Source organism: Mixophyes fleayi, chromosome 6 (genome assembly GCF_038048845.1).
Source record: "Mixophyes fleayi isolate aMixFle1 chromosome 6, aMixFle1.hap1, whole genome shotgun sequence".
NCBI classification, from domain to species: domain Eukaryota; kingdom Metazoa; phylum Chordata; class Amphibia; order Anura; family Limnodynastidae; genus Mixophyes; species Mixophyes fleayi.
The window spans coordinates 192,889,570-192,904,515 of record NC_134407.1 but is presented as its reverse complement, the minus strand read 5'-3'; the positions used below and the strand labels follow the sequence as shown (position 1 = coordinate 192,904,515).

The following is a 14,946-nucleotide window of genomic DNA, read 5'->3' as shown; positions in this document are numbered from 1 at the left end:
CGGTACCAAATTGTGTACCGGGGCCACCACACTACGCAGTCAAGATAGATAGATGCGTATTGCGTATCATAGATAAAGTACATTCAGTGGTGTGGGGCAAATTGAAAAATATTCAAAATGCACTGACATTATCAAAAACAAGAGGTTGTCACACGCTAAAACTCCAACATGTATATGATGGAGAGGATGGAGGAGCAGCCGTATGTGTAGTGTAATGCAGATCTGTTGAAGGTTTTTTATATATTTTATTGTGGTGCCCAGTGCCCACTCCTCTACGCAGTCCAGGTACATTTATTGGTGCGAATCATAAAAGTTCAGGGTTTTTAATATATATTGTGGTGACCCACTCCTCTACGCAGTCCAGGTACAATTATTGGTGCGAATCATAAAAGTTCAGGGTTTTTAATATATTGTGGTGACCCACTCCTCTACGCAGTCCAGGTACAATTATTGGTGCGAATCATAAAAGTTCAGGGTTTTTAATATATTGTGGTGACCCACTCCTCTACGCAGTCCAGGTACATTTATTGGTGCGAATCATAAAAGTTCAGGGTTTTTAATATATTGTGGTGACCCACTCCTCTACGCAGTCCAGGTACATTTATTGGTGCGAATCATAAAAGTTCAGGGTTTTTAATATATTGTGGTGACCCACTCCTCTACGCAGTCCAGGTACAATTATTGGTGCGAATCATAAAAGTTCAGGGTTTTTAATATATTGTGGTGACCCACTCCTCTACGCAGTCCAGGTACAATTATTGGTGCGAATCATAAAAGTTCAGGGTTTTTAATATATTGTGGTGACCCACTCCTCTACGCAGTCCAGGTACAATTATTGGTGCGAATCATAAAAGTTCAGGGTTTTTAATATATTGTGGTGACCCACTCCTCTACGCAGTCCAGGTACAATTATTGGTGCGAATCATAAAAGTTCAGGGTTTTTAATATATATTGTGGTGACCCACTCCTCTACGCAGTCCAGGTACATTTATTGGTGCGATTCATAAAAGTTCAGGGTTTTTAATATATTGTGGTGACCCACTCCTCTACGCAGTCCAGGTACATTTATTGGTGCGAATCAAACAAGTTGATGGTTTTCTTATTATATATATTGTGGTGACCCACTCCTCTACGCAGTCCAGGTACATTTATTGGTGCGATTCATAAAAGTTCAGGGTTTTTAATATATTGTGGTGACCCACTCCTCTACGCAGTCCAGGTACATTTATTGGTGCGAATCATAAAAGTTCAGGGTTTTTAATATATTGTGGTGACCCACTCCTCTACGCAGTCCAGGTACATTTATTGGTGCGAATCATAAAAGTTCAGGGTTTTTAATATATTGTGGTGACCCACTCCTCTACGCAGTCCAGGTACAATTATTGGTGCGAATCATAAAAGTTCAGGGTTTTTAATATATTGTGGTGACCCACTCCTCTACGCAGTCCAGGTACAATTATTGGTGCGAATCATAAAAGTTCAGGGTTTTTAATATATTGTGGTGACCCACTCCTCTACGCAGTCCAGGTACAATTATTGGTGCGAATCATAAAAGTTCAGGGTTTTTAATATATATTGTGGTGACCCACTCCTCTACGCAGTCCAGGTACATTTATTGGTGCGATTCATAAAAGTTCAGGGTTTTTAATATATTGTGGTGACCCACTCCTCTACGCAGTCCAGTTACATTTATTGGTGCGAATCAAACAAGTTGATGGTTTTCTTATTATATATATTGTGGTGACCCACTCCTCTATGCAGTCCAGGTACATTTATTGGTGCGATTCATAAAAGTTCAGGGTTTTTAATATATTGTGGTGACCCACTCCTCTACGCAGTCCAGGTACATTTATTGGTGCGATTCATAAAAGTTCAGGGTTTTTAATATATATTGTGGTGACCCACTCCTCTACGCAGTCCAGGTACATTTATTGGTGCGAATCATAAAAGTTCAGGGTTTTTAATATATATTGTGGTGACCCACTCCTCTACGCAGTCCAGAAAGATACCTTGTTGCAACGTTTTGGACTAATAACTATATTGTGAGGTGTTCAGAATACACTGTAAATTAGTGGAAATGCTTGTTATTGAATGTTATTGAGGTTAATAATAGCCTAGGAGTGAAAATAAGCCCAAAAACTTGATTTTTAAACTTTTTATGTTTTTTTCAAAAAAAATCCGAATCCAAAACCTTAAATCCGAACCGAGACCTTTCGTCAAGTGTTTTGCGAGACAAATCCGAACCTCAAAAATAACGAAAATCCGGATCCAAAACACAAAACACGAGACCTCAAAAGTCGCCGGTGCACATCCCTAGTAAAACTCTCTGGTTATTGTATGTGTGTTCCTCTATGTATGGGCTACTTTGCGCAGCAGTAATGTTATCATATAGTGTTTCAGTACGGTAATTATGTTGTATATCTATTTTTAAAATTTTGTTATAGTAACAATTGGCTGTTTGCTGAAGTGTACCCACGTAACAGTATGTGGGGTGTAACAGGCAATTTTGAGGAGGTAGAGCAGAGGTCCATGGGCATGGTTTGTATTCTCACCTTGTTAAGGACAGAGAGGTGTATCCCTTAAACTAGGGAATTGTGACACCATCACTTTTCAAAATAACCTTTGTATTGAAGATATTGATCATCACATCAAATTATGTGGGAAACCGTAAATCAGTAAAATTAAATACAAAAAAGTACAGGACATGTGGAAATAATAAAATGAAGAATAATAAATGACATAAAAATTAAATGCAATACGGTTATGAAATAAAGGGATAACAATATAAAAATATAGCACTTATGTAACATCCCCTCACTCAGCTCCTGAATGGAGTGTTGTAGATATGCTGTGTTCATGTTACTCAATCTTGATATCAAAGTTCCTCCAAACAAGCATTCAGTGCTGAACGCTATGGAGATGTAGGTAGCTTGTCTCCACACAGACATAACACAACACAACATTAAAATAAAATCCACTGTGGTGCATTTATTAAAGGGAGGGGTAATTGTAAAATAGATTTTGACTTCGGTGACACAGCAAAATATAATACAACTCTCAATTACAGTAATAATACAGCTTATTAATCACCTCAATACTATGAGACACTTCTCACTATACAAATGAAATATACCTACTGTCCAACCACTCTGACAGTCAACACAACACGTCAAACTAAACCGGGTTGCTTGTCAGATATCAATGCTCAAACAGGGTTTGATAAAAAAAAAATTGATCAATAGAGCAGAACTAGATGATCTTGTTCAGCACAACCCTTATAGATAAATGTAACAATTCACTTGAGCAACACAAGTGCTGAGTGGTCATCACAGCTCACTCACTAAACACTGAAGCATTAATCTCCCAAACATATGTTACACACCATAATAAAGGATAGCAACAGCACCCCATTTACACTGGTATCAATCCTTTCACACTGACAAATGCAAATAATATGATCATAGTTATGAACGTTGGGTACCATTGATGAACTTGGTGAGTAACTTGGATTATTGATTGTTTATCTCTTCAGTTGATAACAGTGCTCCATAAAAGGAATATCAACAGCATGGAATTGTCTGTGTCTTTAGATAATGAATATATGCAATGTTGCAATTAGACACTTTGGTAACAAAATGCATCTGCACTTATATCTCAATCTCTGTGTGATAAGTGTGCTAATATACATATACTGTTTTGTATGTTTATCCTCTGTCTCTACAATTGGCACTGGTGTGCTCCTCAGTGCTTCTCCACCATCCACAGTTTTCCTCTGCTCTCAGCAGCCTAGACTGCAGGCCTGGCACCACCATTTTGGTGTAGCTGATCAGTAGCGCCATATTGGGGAAGCCCCTCAGTGGGGGTCACACTTATGTATATAATCTGTATGCCTGGGACAAGGATGGATGAAATGGACAGTCCTTCAATTCGACTGAGTCCCAAGAAACTGTAAATATGTGGTGACATCCAGTGGGTTTTTTAAGTTCACACTCTACCTTTTCTGTGATGTCACTGAGAGGAAACGGTTTTCTCACATTATCCTTCCATTTGCCAAATTAGCACAATATCTTCTGGATATGCTTAATATAGTTATCTAAATTGAGCAAGACGGCACCTGGACAAGGGAAGATGTCAATTAAATCACATTAACATCATATTAACTACTTCTTTACTGGACCTTCAGCTATTTTAACGCAGGACTATGATAAAACTATGACAAGTCATATTTCATTTTGACTCTATCACCACAGTTATGTCATTGGGCATCTTATCTATAAATCCCAGTTTGTTACTACAATAAAATGTTTGTTTTATGTTAAGAAAATCTGAGGGTTGATGCTAGAATTGTTAATATATATATAGCTCTTCCAGTCTGGTCTAATTTATCTTTGAAATATCGTTTGCATACTTCCTTTTTGTACCCAAGATGCAATCAAAACTCTTACTCATTGTCTAATTAACTCCTGCATCAAATGCTGCAACCTCCACCTATCTGGTATTCTCCATTTATCCCCACTTCAATCCTTCCTAAATGCTGCAGCACGATTGATCCGCCTCTCTTGCCTACAAAACCCTCAACAACTCCACCACTTAAGATGTCTCAAACTTAACTTGACATACTTTCTTTAATGCAGTATTAAATCTACCTCTCTACTTCACTTTTCCTAGTCTCTAATAAACACTTCTCATGCCTATAAGATTTCTCCTATGCTGCTACCCACCTGTTGATTACCCTACCATCAGGCCCGGCGCTCTGGTGGGCACCAAAGAACTTGGGTGCAGTTAGTAATGCTGTGCGGCGACCCCTGAGCATACCTTCCACGGCCGCCGCACATCTTCAGATAGATCCACAGGGAGGGGGGAGGGGCTATTGATCACCACTGTCACCCTCCCCTCCAACAGTCAATGAGGTGCACCGTCCCTCCGTCTCCTCCCCTCCACTCCCCCTCCCCACACTGACTGTCGGGGGTGACATCATCATCACATCTCGACAGTGTCAGTGAGGAGCCGTGGTGTTATGCAGAGGGGGGGGCAGTGGTGTGATGGAGAGGGGGGGGCAGTGGTGTGATGCAGAGGGGGGGGAGTGGTGTGATGCAGAGGGGAGGGTTGTTTTTTAACAAAAATAGTCTTATAATTAAACAAACACTATAAACTGAATGCCTCAAATAGCTCTTCAAAACTTGGCCTTTTGTGTATATATTTCTATAAATATATATTTGACAGAACACATTTTCCACTCTGCACTGGTCAGTAAATAGGGGATAAAATAAGTAGTGGTAATATATTTAAAAAGAAGAGTAATACTAAAATTGTCTGCTGTGTAGCAGTATTTCAAGATATCTGAAAAATCTCTTTATGTATATATTATTTTTTTTTTTCTACAGATAAAGGGTTGCATTCATAGAAAGATTGTTTTCAGAAAGATTTTCAGCCAATTACATTAACTCCAAGTAGCTGTGTGCCAAATAAGATTCACATCCACCCTCTTTGTTCCTAAAACATATGGAGCTCTGAGTGCATGTGGTCATGTGGCTATGTGGTAAATATTATTTAAAAAGAAAGTTATTCTCTTCTTGTATTCGCAAATGACATCTGACAGCGTGGAGGCTGAATCTGCAGGAGATGTATACAGTGGGCCTGATGCAGAGTGATAGCAAAGTGAGTGTAATTTATGGCCCAAAGATGTGAATGCAAAAATCACGCATTTCAACCCAAACATCTCAAGATGCACCCAGTTCTAGATCTGTAGCATATGCTACAGATCAGGTTCAAACCTACACCCACAGCACCAGGTCGTAAGCACAATAAGACTTTCTAACTATTTGTTTTCATAGGCGAAAACGAATTTGCTACAAGGTTTCAGATAATACAGCAGATATAGCCATCCTTCTTGCATAATGAAAGTAACATTTAAAAAAGAAAATACACAAAATCCTATAGTATTAGTATATGCACAATCACTGAAGAAACCACAATCACCAATCAAAAGTCGTTAGATAGTGCTGGAGATAATTATCATCAGCCCCTAGGATTGTGCAAATAATCTGACTGTAAAAGGCGTATCTGTGTTCTGATCTGCATTGCCTTGCAACAACATGAACACACCCTTACTGTACTTAGCCTGCGTTAAAGAACACCCCCATCATGACTGTTCAGACTCAAGCAACTGTCACACTTCTATGCTGAGAGCTGGAAATGACAGCTATGAAGCCCAGAGGATGGTGAAAGCATTAAACAACTTATTGAGCAGATATGATCCGGATAGTGAAGAAAATGGTACACACCGAATATTGCAGACACTGAACTATAGCTCTTTGGACTCTTTGAGTCTGAGAGCAGGTAACAAAAAAAGAATACGGCTGGGGCAGATGAACATGCTACGTGTTAAGAGACTAGGATATCGGCTACCAACTTGCAGTAGTCCCAGGGAACAGTAGAAGTCACAAAAGTAACAAATGAGAACAACAATATCAGGAACAGCAACATTAATGCCCAACAGATGGGGACTGAGGAGGGCAGGCATAAACAGAATCAACAGGTGCAGATAATTAGCAGATGTAGCAAGTTATCCCCTGCTAGTGAGAGAAAAGGCAAGGCACGATAGCAGCACCTCTGTTGGTTCAGAGGTACTGCAGGGTACATTCAAATAATATCAAGTCCAGAGTAGTCCAATAGACAGGAGCTGCCAAGACAAAGCAGCATGCCAAAGCGATGCTGCAGCAGAAGCGAAGGCAGATCCTGACAGATAAAAGTGTGGATTCGTGCAACTCTGCATAGGTGTAGGTATTTGTGTTTTTTTTGTGGGCATATGCTGTGCATAAATACGTGATTTACGTTCCCCAAATATGTGCATGTTCAACTGTGCATCAAACCCAGTGTATCTGCTCTATCAATTGATGATCCACCTACTTCAACAGTTGTCGAAGTTCAAGTTCTGCCTCTTAATCTAGATGAAGAAGAAGCATCCTTGTTTTGCAAAGTCTTATATGAAATATACATTGACTTAATTTGAAAATTTCAGCAATGAATTTAATTCAACACTATCTGAAAATGCCTTAATATCCACGAACATATCCAATGTATAATAGTTACATACCTACAAACCTTCCTTTATATGGCTCCCACTTTTTTCTCACACAACATGAGTCAATAAAATGAACTGACTGTAACTGACCCACCTTCATTTACTGTACCATACTTCAACTATAGATCACAAGCTTACCCCCAATTCTCTCACTTTGACAATGTAAGTCCCATGGCTAGACAGCCCTAGGGAGATTCCAAGAATGATATGGACACTCAAACCCCTACTTTTCAAAGTTGTCTTCATCAACTGTAATATGCATCTTTAAAGATATATATTTTATTCAATGTTCATACTGTTTTACACTGTTGATGGCAGCACGGTGGCTCAGTGGTTAGCACTTCTGCCTTACAGCACTGGGCTCATGAGTTCAATCTTTAAAGATGTAATATGCATCTTTAAAGATATATATTTTATTCAATGTTCATACTATTTTACACTGTTGATGGCAGCACGGTGGCTCAGTGGTTAGCACTTCTGCCTTACAGCACTGGGCTCATGAGTTCAATCTTTAAAGATGTAATATGCATCTTTAAAGATATATATTTTATTCAATGTTCATACTGTTTTACACTGTTGATGGCAGCACGGTGGCTCAGTGGTTAGCACTTCTGCCTTACAGCACTGGGCTCATGAGTTCAATCTTTAAAGATGTAATATGCATCTTTAAAGATATATATTTTATTCAATGTTCATACTGTTTTACACTGTTGATGGCAGCACGGTGGCTCAGTGGTTAGCACTTCTGCCTTACAGCACTGGGGTCAGGAGTTCAATTCCCGACCATGGTGTTATCTGTGAGGAGTTTGTATGTTCTCCCCTTGTTTGCGTGGGTTTCTTCCGTGTGCTCCGGTTTCCTCCCACACTCCAAAAACATACTGGTAGGTTAATTGGCTGCTAACAAATTGACCTATGGGGCAGGGACTGATGTGAGTGAGTTCTCTGTACAGCACTGCGGAATTAGTGGCGCTATATAAATGATTGATAATAATAATATATAAAAAGTTTACTTATTGTGGAAATGTAATTTTTAAAGCAGACCTTTGACCAGGTCATCTATATTTTTAATACATAATACCCTGACTATCATGTAATGAGAAGAAATGTAAACAAAAAGGGCCTGATTTGTGTTTGAGTGCAACTTGCATGTAATTGCATGTTTAAAAAGAACACGGAACGGGTTTTAAAGGTGTGTTTAATGCTAAGAAAATGCATGGAAATATATGTGTCAATAAAAATCATTGTTCTAAGCGACTCCATACCCATTAACGTTTTTTCTAATGTTGCATTGTTGTAGAGTTTTTGGGGTGCTGCTTGGTCAATTTCCATAAGTTTACTGTGGTTCAACACATTCGAAAATATACAGTGATCTCAAGAATGTAGCACTTCTGTCTCACAGTGCTGGGGTCATGAGTTCAATTCCCGACCATGGCCTTATCTGTGTGGAGTTTGTATGTTCTCCCCGTGTTTGCTTGGGTTTCCTCCAGGTGCTCCGGTTTCCTCCCACACTCCAAAAACATACTGACAGGTTAATTGGCTGCTATCAAAAATTGACCCTAGTCTCTCTCTCTTTCTCTCTCTCTGTCTGTATGTGTGTGTGTTAGGGAATTTAGACTGTAAGCTTCAATGGAGCAGGGACTGATGTGAGTGAGTTCTCTGCACAGCGCTGCGGAATCAGTGGCGCTATATAAATAAATGATGATAGTAAAAATGCAAGTAAAAACCTGTATCAAACGTGTTTTGAACATGTATGCATTTGATATGTGTAGTTTACTAGCATTTTTCATAGTGTAAAAAAAATGCATTTTAAAAGCTAGTGGGTAGGTGGCCTTAGACTTATACAGAGCGCAGCTACATCAGTGGAGCCTAGTAATGTAAATAAACTGCAGTTTGTTAGTCTAGCAAACATAGCTTGCTATATGAAACACGGTAAATAAGGAAGAGTAATCGCAGCACAGGGGTCACTTTGCCAGGGCTCCCAGAGCAGCCCCGGGATGGTGGATTAAAGTGGTACTTAAATATGCATAACTGCAATTTGCAGCAATGCATATTTGTTGGTACCGCATATTATTAATGCATAGACCCCTGATTCCCTTACCCACTGACATAAAAATCGTGCTTTTTTACCACCATTTGTAATGCTAGTAAAAGCATGAAAATAGATATCATGATTTATATAGTACCACTAATTCCGCAGCGCTGTACAGAGAACTCACTCAAAACAGTTCCTGCCCCATTGGGACTTACAGTCTAAACTTCCTAACACAAACACACACACACTAGGGTCAATTTGTTATCAACCAATTAACCAACCAGTATGTATTTGGAGTGTGGGAGGAAACCGGAGCACCCCCATGCAAACATAGGGAGAACATACAAACTCCACACAGATAAGGCCATGGTCGGGAATCATGACCCCAATGCAGTAAGGCCCATGGATCATATGTGACATCATACCCACATACTCTTGCGTCTGCAGTGTCATTTGGATGCTTTATGTGACATTTACTCGCATTCATTTGAGGATCCTTCATTGAACCCCCAACCACAACTGCTGTTTACCACAGCATTTCAAATGCAATTGTGATAATTATGCGGTGTCACTGGCATTTACATAATGCCAGTGCGGAACAAGCCTAAAGAAGACAGGAGGACAGATCTTTTTATACTGAACTAGTCTTTGTAAATATACATCTTTTACACAATTCACCATTTTTTGTGCTCCTATAGGCTCTCCCATATTGTAATTTTGTTTAAATCAAGTAATTTTTGGAAAAAATATTACAAACAAAGCAAAATACATAAACAGACTTATCTTTTTACAAATACAAAGTAATAATATGAAATAAAGGATATATAATATCATGTCGATAATGCAGTCTAAGTATTATAACAAACATACCTTTACAAAAATTTAGAGATAATAAGTATTGTAGAAATATTAAAAGAATTCCATTAAACTTCCTGATATTAGCGCCGGTAGACTTCACAACACCTGGAGTGTCACAGATTAGCCAACACTGAAATATTATTATTAGTATTAATTTTTATTTATAGGGCGCCACTAGGTGTTCGTGGCGCCGTACAGGGACAAACAAAATTACAATACAAGGTGAGACAGCACAGTACAGTAAACAATAATCACAGTAACTCAATGAGCTCAACGCTAGGGTAGGGGGAGGGGAGAGTCGGCATACGATGGAGCCCAGGGGGGAGGGCACGGGTGACAGGGAAACTCCCAGAGGGAGAGGAGGGAGCGAGGGGGGACAGGGGAGGGAAGAGGGTCCTCGAGGAGGAGGGCTGATTGCTGGAGAGCAGAGTTAAAAGTGGTGGAGACAGGAGGAGAGATGACCCTGCTCAAAGGAGTGTACAATCTAAAGGGAAAATAGGGCTTCCACTTATATTGTTTGGCAGATATTCACTGTTCACATGAAAAAAACCTGTGCTTTTCAGTGTTAATGTATACATCATACTTGCCAACTTGTGGCAGTGGGCATCTGGGAGCTGCGGGGGAGGGTGGGCGTGCGGGGCTCAGAGAATCGCAGGGGCAGGGCCAACTACTGCGATTCTGAGGGAATCGCGGAATTTTGGATTTAATTCTGCCCACTTCACTAGGAAGTGGGCAAATGCGGGATGCTGCCATACTCTCCCTGGAGTCTGGGAGGTCCACCCGACATTCAGGAGTCTCTTGCATTTTAAAAATAGCAGAAGGAATGTTGTGAGTTGACAGGATGTCAGGGGGTAGTGGAGAGCTTAGGGAAAAGGGTGTCAGGAAAGCAAGGAAAGATGATGCCAGTGGACAGCATCCCATGGAAGGGGATAGGGTGTCAGGGGAGAACGCACCAGGGGACAGGGTGACATGGGAGAAAAAGGGTAGTTTTATGTGCCCTGACGAGAAGGATTCTTTTAACCACTCTGCAAACTAGATATATACTCACTACTATTCTAACACCTTCTTATATTTCTCCTATTTTCTGTTTTCACGTGCTATGCCCCCTTGCCTTATATATTCCATGTTTCACTTGCAATGGACATTTACACTTGTTTTGATTTGTGCAAAATGTAATTTTTGACTTTTTATATATGTAGTGGAGAGGGGACACTTTTGTACTAATAAGCTTGGTGATTTGGGGGATCTTACACATCCTTTACTGGTGCTTTAGCAATGCTCCAATGTCCCTCTGCTACTCCACACTTGATTCGCTTCTCTGCCATAAGAGCAGCATATCCGTTTTCATCATCCATCACCACAAACTTTCAATATCGTAGCCTTGTGGGGACCATTATAGGGGGGGATTTAATGGAAAGCCCTTGGGATTTCCCTGTGATTAATACTAGGGTCCGGATACAATGGCGATTATCGAATGCGCTACACCTATAAAGTAGATGTGCATTTGGTTTCTACATTAGAACTAAAGTGTCGGAGGACAGCGTGGAAGACTCCTGAATGCTGCTGGGAGACCCTGACCGATCATTGTTTTTATAACCTAAAATAACAAGAAAGCCCTCAGTGGTTTTTTTTTCCTGCTACTGCAAACTACAAACATCTAGGGGTAAATGTATGAAGCTCCGGGTTCTTCAACACCCGCGAGTTCGGCGTCTTCAGGGCTTAAATTTAAAGCGGCGCTGCCTTGTAAAGGGAAACTTCCCTTTACAAGGCAGCGCCGCTTTAAATTTAAGCACTGAAGGCGCCGAACTCGTGGGTGTTGAAGAACCCGGAGCTTCATACATTTACCCCCTAGAATTAAGAGAAGCATACTTTAATTTCCTCACAGTAAATAAACCTCATCATCTCACAAATGGTAACTAAACCTAATAAATCTCATAATACAAACTTTACTGTGAGGTTGGTTAGATACAGTAAGGAGAAGACATTAACTATGAAAAAATACTGTTATCTTTCAGATAAAGGAGAACACACACAGCTTAATTAAATGTACATGTAAATGTATTTCCATTTTCTCTAAGAAACCCCCCCCCCCAAAAAAAAATAAAGTCACATTTGTGGGGAATTCAATTCTACATGGTGGGCAGCAGAGTGCTTCTGGAACAGACCAGTCTGTGGAGGCAATCTATGGAGATGAATCTCCGCTTATTTCTCCTCGAAGCCCATAGAGTGCACAGAAAAATGAGCAGAGATTCCTTACCATAATAAGCAGTAACGTGCGCAGCCAAACACCGCAGTGATGTCTGATACCACATCGCCAAGAATTTAATACTCCCTCTATCTTTGAAGCTGCAACTTTTATCTCTGTTACGTCTTAGTTCTTGCAGTATAGCTCAAGTCTAGATAAACCTGGAAACAATGAATTCCCTAAAAAGCCTGAGTTATCCATGTAAACAAAGTGCTGTCATCCCTCATTTTATGACTTCTATTTCTTTGCAAAATAACATTACAGCATCTATACAAAAGCTCAGCATACTGGTTCTTGTAAATATGTTAAGTGGTAACAGGAATACAATAATTGTACTGACCGTCGATGCATGTTTGAAATGCCAGGACAGAGGACAGGAGAGAGAGAAATATCTTCAGTATCATTTCAGGTAAGCTTTTATCTATTGGTGGTTTACTTATGATGTGGCTCTCATCTAAAGTTCTGAGTATGCTACTGATCATTTCAAATTGCATTAGTGTGAAACACAGAACCACCCCCACTTCCTTTCAGTGTTTTAGAACATAAAAAAAACACACGTTAGCTCAAGACTTAAGATTACTTTTAAGTTAAAATGTAGCAGAGACTGTTTTTAATTTACAAACATGCTAGTTTAAATTTTTATTAGTGGTGATAATCATATCATATGGGAAGATAAATAAAACAAAACTTAAAAAGCAAATGAAAAAACAATAAAAAACAAGCGAAAGAAATAGGTAAACCATTAGAGCTGGCTCAAACAAGTGAAGTAACACTATTTGAGAAAAGTGCTCTGAAAATGTCCAGGTATGCGGGTCATGGATACCTACGCCAGTGCACAGCTACTTATCATACTGCAGGTCAGACCAAGACACTTGGGGGTAAATGCAGGGCCAGTGCAAGGTTTCTGGGCACCCTAGGCAAAGCTTCAGCCTCACCCCCCCCAAAAAAAAACAAAACAAGACCAAAACAAACTTCGACCCATACCTAAAAATGAAAGGCTGACACAAAGCTGGTGGCTCAACTGCTGTTGCTATTGTTCTTCAAGGCCTATGTTACATAGGCACCCTCAGAGTTGGCTTAAGGCTGCTGGGAGCCCAGAGCAATTCAGAGGGGGGTTCCCTATTGTCTAGACAGATTTGCACACATTCAAAGGGGTGGGGGACAGGCATACATGGGCAAGGGGACTCATGGAAACATACGGGCATGGGGACTCATGGGCACCATGGTGTTGTTGTTGATCTGCATTGCAATCTTTTTATATTTTATGATGGATGTATTTAGGCACAATGACACATAGGAGAACAAGCAGTGTTTACTGGGTTTTGCACCAGACTTTGTACCCTTCCACTAGGTTTTGCATTGGCATACAGAATTCCTGGCCTGAAATCAAACCTGGGCCTCCCGCGTGGCAGGCGAGAATTCTACCACTGAACCACCAATGCTTCACAGCTGCTGTGAGTTGCATCTCCCCGGGTACTTCCAGCAAGACAGTCTTGTGGAGCTCTTGCTTGATAGAGAGAGCCCCCTGGTTGCTGGCCTCTGTGGATAGAGCTCTCGGGCAGCCAGCGTCAAGCTGCATGACAAGCCCGGCTAGCTTAGTCGGTAGAGCATGAGACTCTTAATCTCAGGGTTGTGGGTTCGAGCCCCACGTTGGGCGGCTTAGTTTCTTGTTTTTGGTTCTCCAGCAGGTGCCCGAGTGGCTGCAGCAGGAAAAAAGCAGCAATGTTTCACAGCTGCCATGCATCTCCTCAGCTACTGGAGAATCTTAATTTCAGGGTCGTTGTGGGTTTGAGGGCGCACCAGGCAAAACCTACTTGCTTTTCAAGAAAAACACATGGCTGCATTGGCCGGGAACCAAACCCAGGTCTCCCGCGTGGCAGGCGAGAATTCTACCACTGAACCACCAATGCTTCACGGCTGCCGTGCCTTGCATCTCCCCGGGTACTTCCAGCAAGACAGTCTTCTGGAGCGCTTGCTTGCTAGAGAGAGCCCCCTGGTTGCTGGCCTCTGTGGATAGAGCTCTCGGGCAGCCAGCAACAAGCTGCACGTCAAGCCCGGCTAGCTCAGTCAGTAGAGCATGAGACTCTTAATCTCAGGGTCGTGGGTTCGAGCCCCACGTTGGACGGCTTAGTTTCTTGTTTTTGGTTCTCCAGCAGGTGGCCGCAGCAGGAAAAAAACAGCAATGTTTCACAGCTGCCATGCATCTCCTCAGCTACTGGAGAATCTTAATTTGTGGGTTTTTAGGGCGCACCAGGCAAAACCTACTTGCTTTTCAAGAAAAACACATAGCTGCATTGGCCGGGAACTTAACCCGGGCCTCCCGCGTGGCAGGCGAGAATTCTACCACTGAACCACCAATGCTTCACGGCTGCCGTGCCTTGCATCTCCCCGGGTACTTCCAGCAAGACAGTCTTCTGGAGCGCTTGCTTGCTAGAGAGAGCCCCCTGGTTGCTGGCCTCTGTGGATAGAGCTCTCGGGCAGCCAGCAAAAAGCTGCATGACAAGCCCGGCTAGCTCAGTCGGTAGAGCATGAGACTCTTAATCTCAGGGTTGTGGGTTCGAGCCCCACGTTGGGTGGCTTACTTTCTTGTTTTTGGTTCTCCAGCAGGTGGCCGCAGCAGGAAAAAAACAGCAATGTTTCACAGCTGCCATGCATCTCCTCAGCTACTGGAGAATCTTAATTTCAGGGTTGTTGTGGGTTTGAGGGCGCACCAGGCAAAACCTACTT

General features: G+C 41.4%; 1 protein-coding gene and 5 non-coding genes across 6 annotated transcripts in view; 3 read left to right on the top strand and 3 right to left on the bottom strand.

Annotated features, from left to right (window-relative positions):
• The window catches only part of LOC142095024 (uncharacterized), a 28,549-nt gene extending 15,855 nt beyond the window's left edge, over nt 1–12,694 (bottom strand). Inside the window, exon 1 of the mRNA XM_075177731.1 lies at nt 12,560–12,694. Coding sequence (XP_075033832.1) covers nt 12,560–12,623 — 64 coding nt within the window. The 5' untranslated portion in view covers nt 12,624–12,694. The remainder of the gene's footprint in view (nt 1–12,559) is intronic.
• Nucleotides 12,695–13,803: 1,109 nt separating this feature from the next.
• On the top strand, nt 13,804–13,876 carry TRNAK-CUU (transfer RNA lysine (anticodon CUU)). The gene has a single exon. It is a non-coding gene; the product is annotated as a tRNA-Lys (tRNA).
• Nucleotides 13,877–14,058: 182 nt separating this feature from the next.
• TRNAG-GCC (transfer RNA glycine (anticodon GCC)) lies at nt 14,059–14,129 on the bottom strand. The gene has a single exon. It is a non-coding gene; the product is annotated as a tRNA-Gly (tRNA).
• Nucleotides 14,130–14,271: 142 nt separating this feature from the next.
• On the top strand, nt 14,272–14,344 carry TRNAK-CUU (transfer RNA lysine (anticodon CUU)). The gene has a single exon. It is a non-coding gene; the product is annotated as a tRNA-Lys (tRNA).
• Nucleotides 14,345–14,509: 165 nt separating this feature from the next.
• TRNAG-GCC (transfer RNA glycine (anticodon GCC)) lies at nt 14,510–14,580 on the bottom strand. The gene has a single exon. It is a non-coding gene; the product is annotated as a tRNA-Gly (tRNA).
• A 142-nt stretch (nt 14,581–14,722) lies between these two features.
• TRNAK-CUU (transfer RNA lysine (anticodon CUU)) lies at nt 14,723–14,795 on the top strand. The gene has a single exon. It is a non-coding gene; the product is annotated as a tRNA-Lys (tRNA).
• Nucleotides 14,796–14,946: the final 151 nt, after the last annotated feature.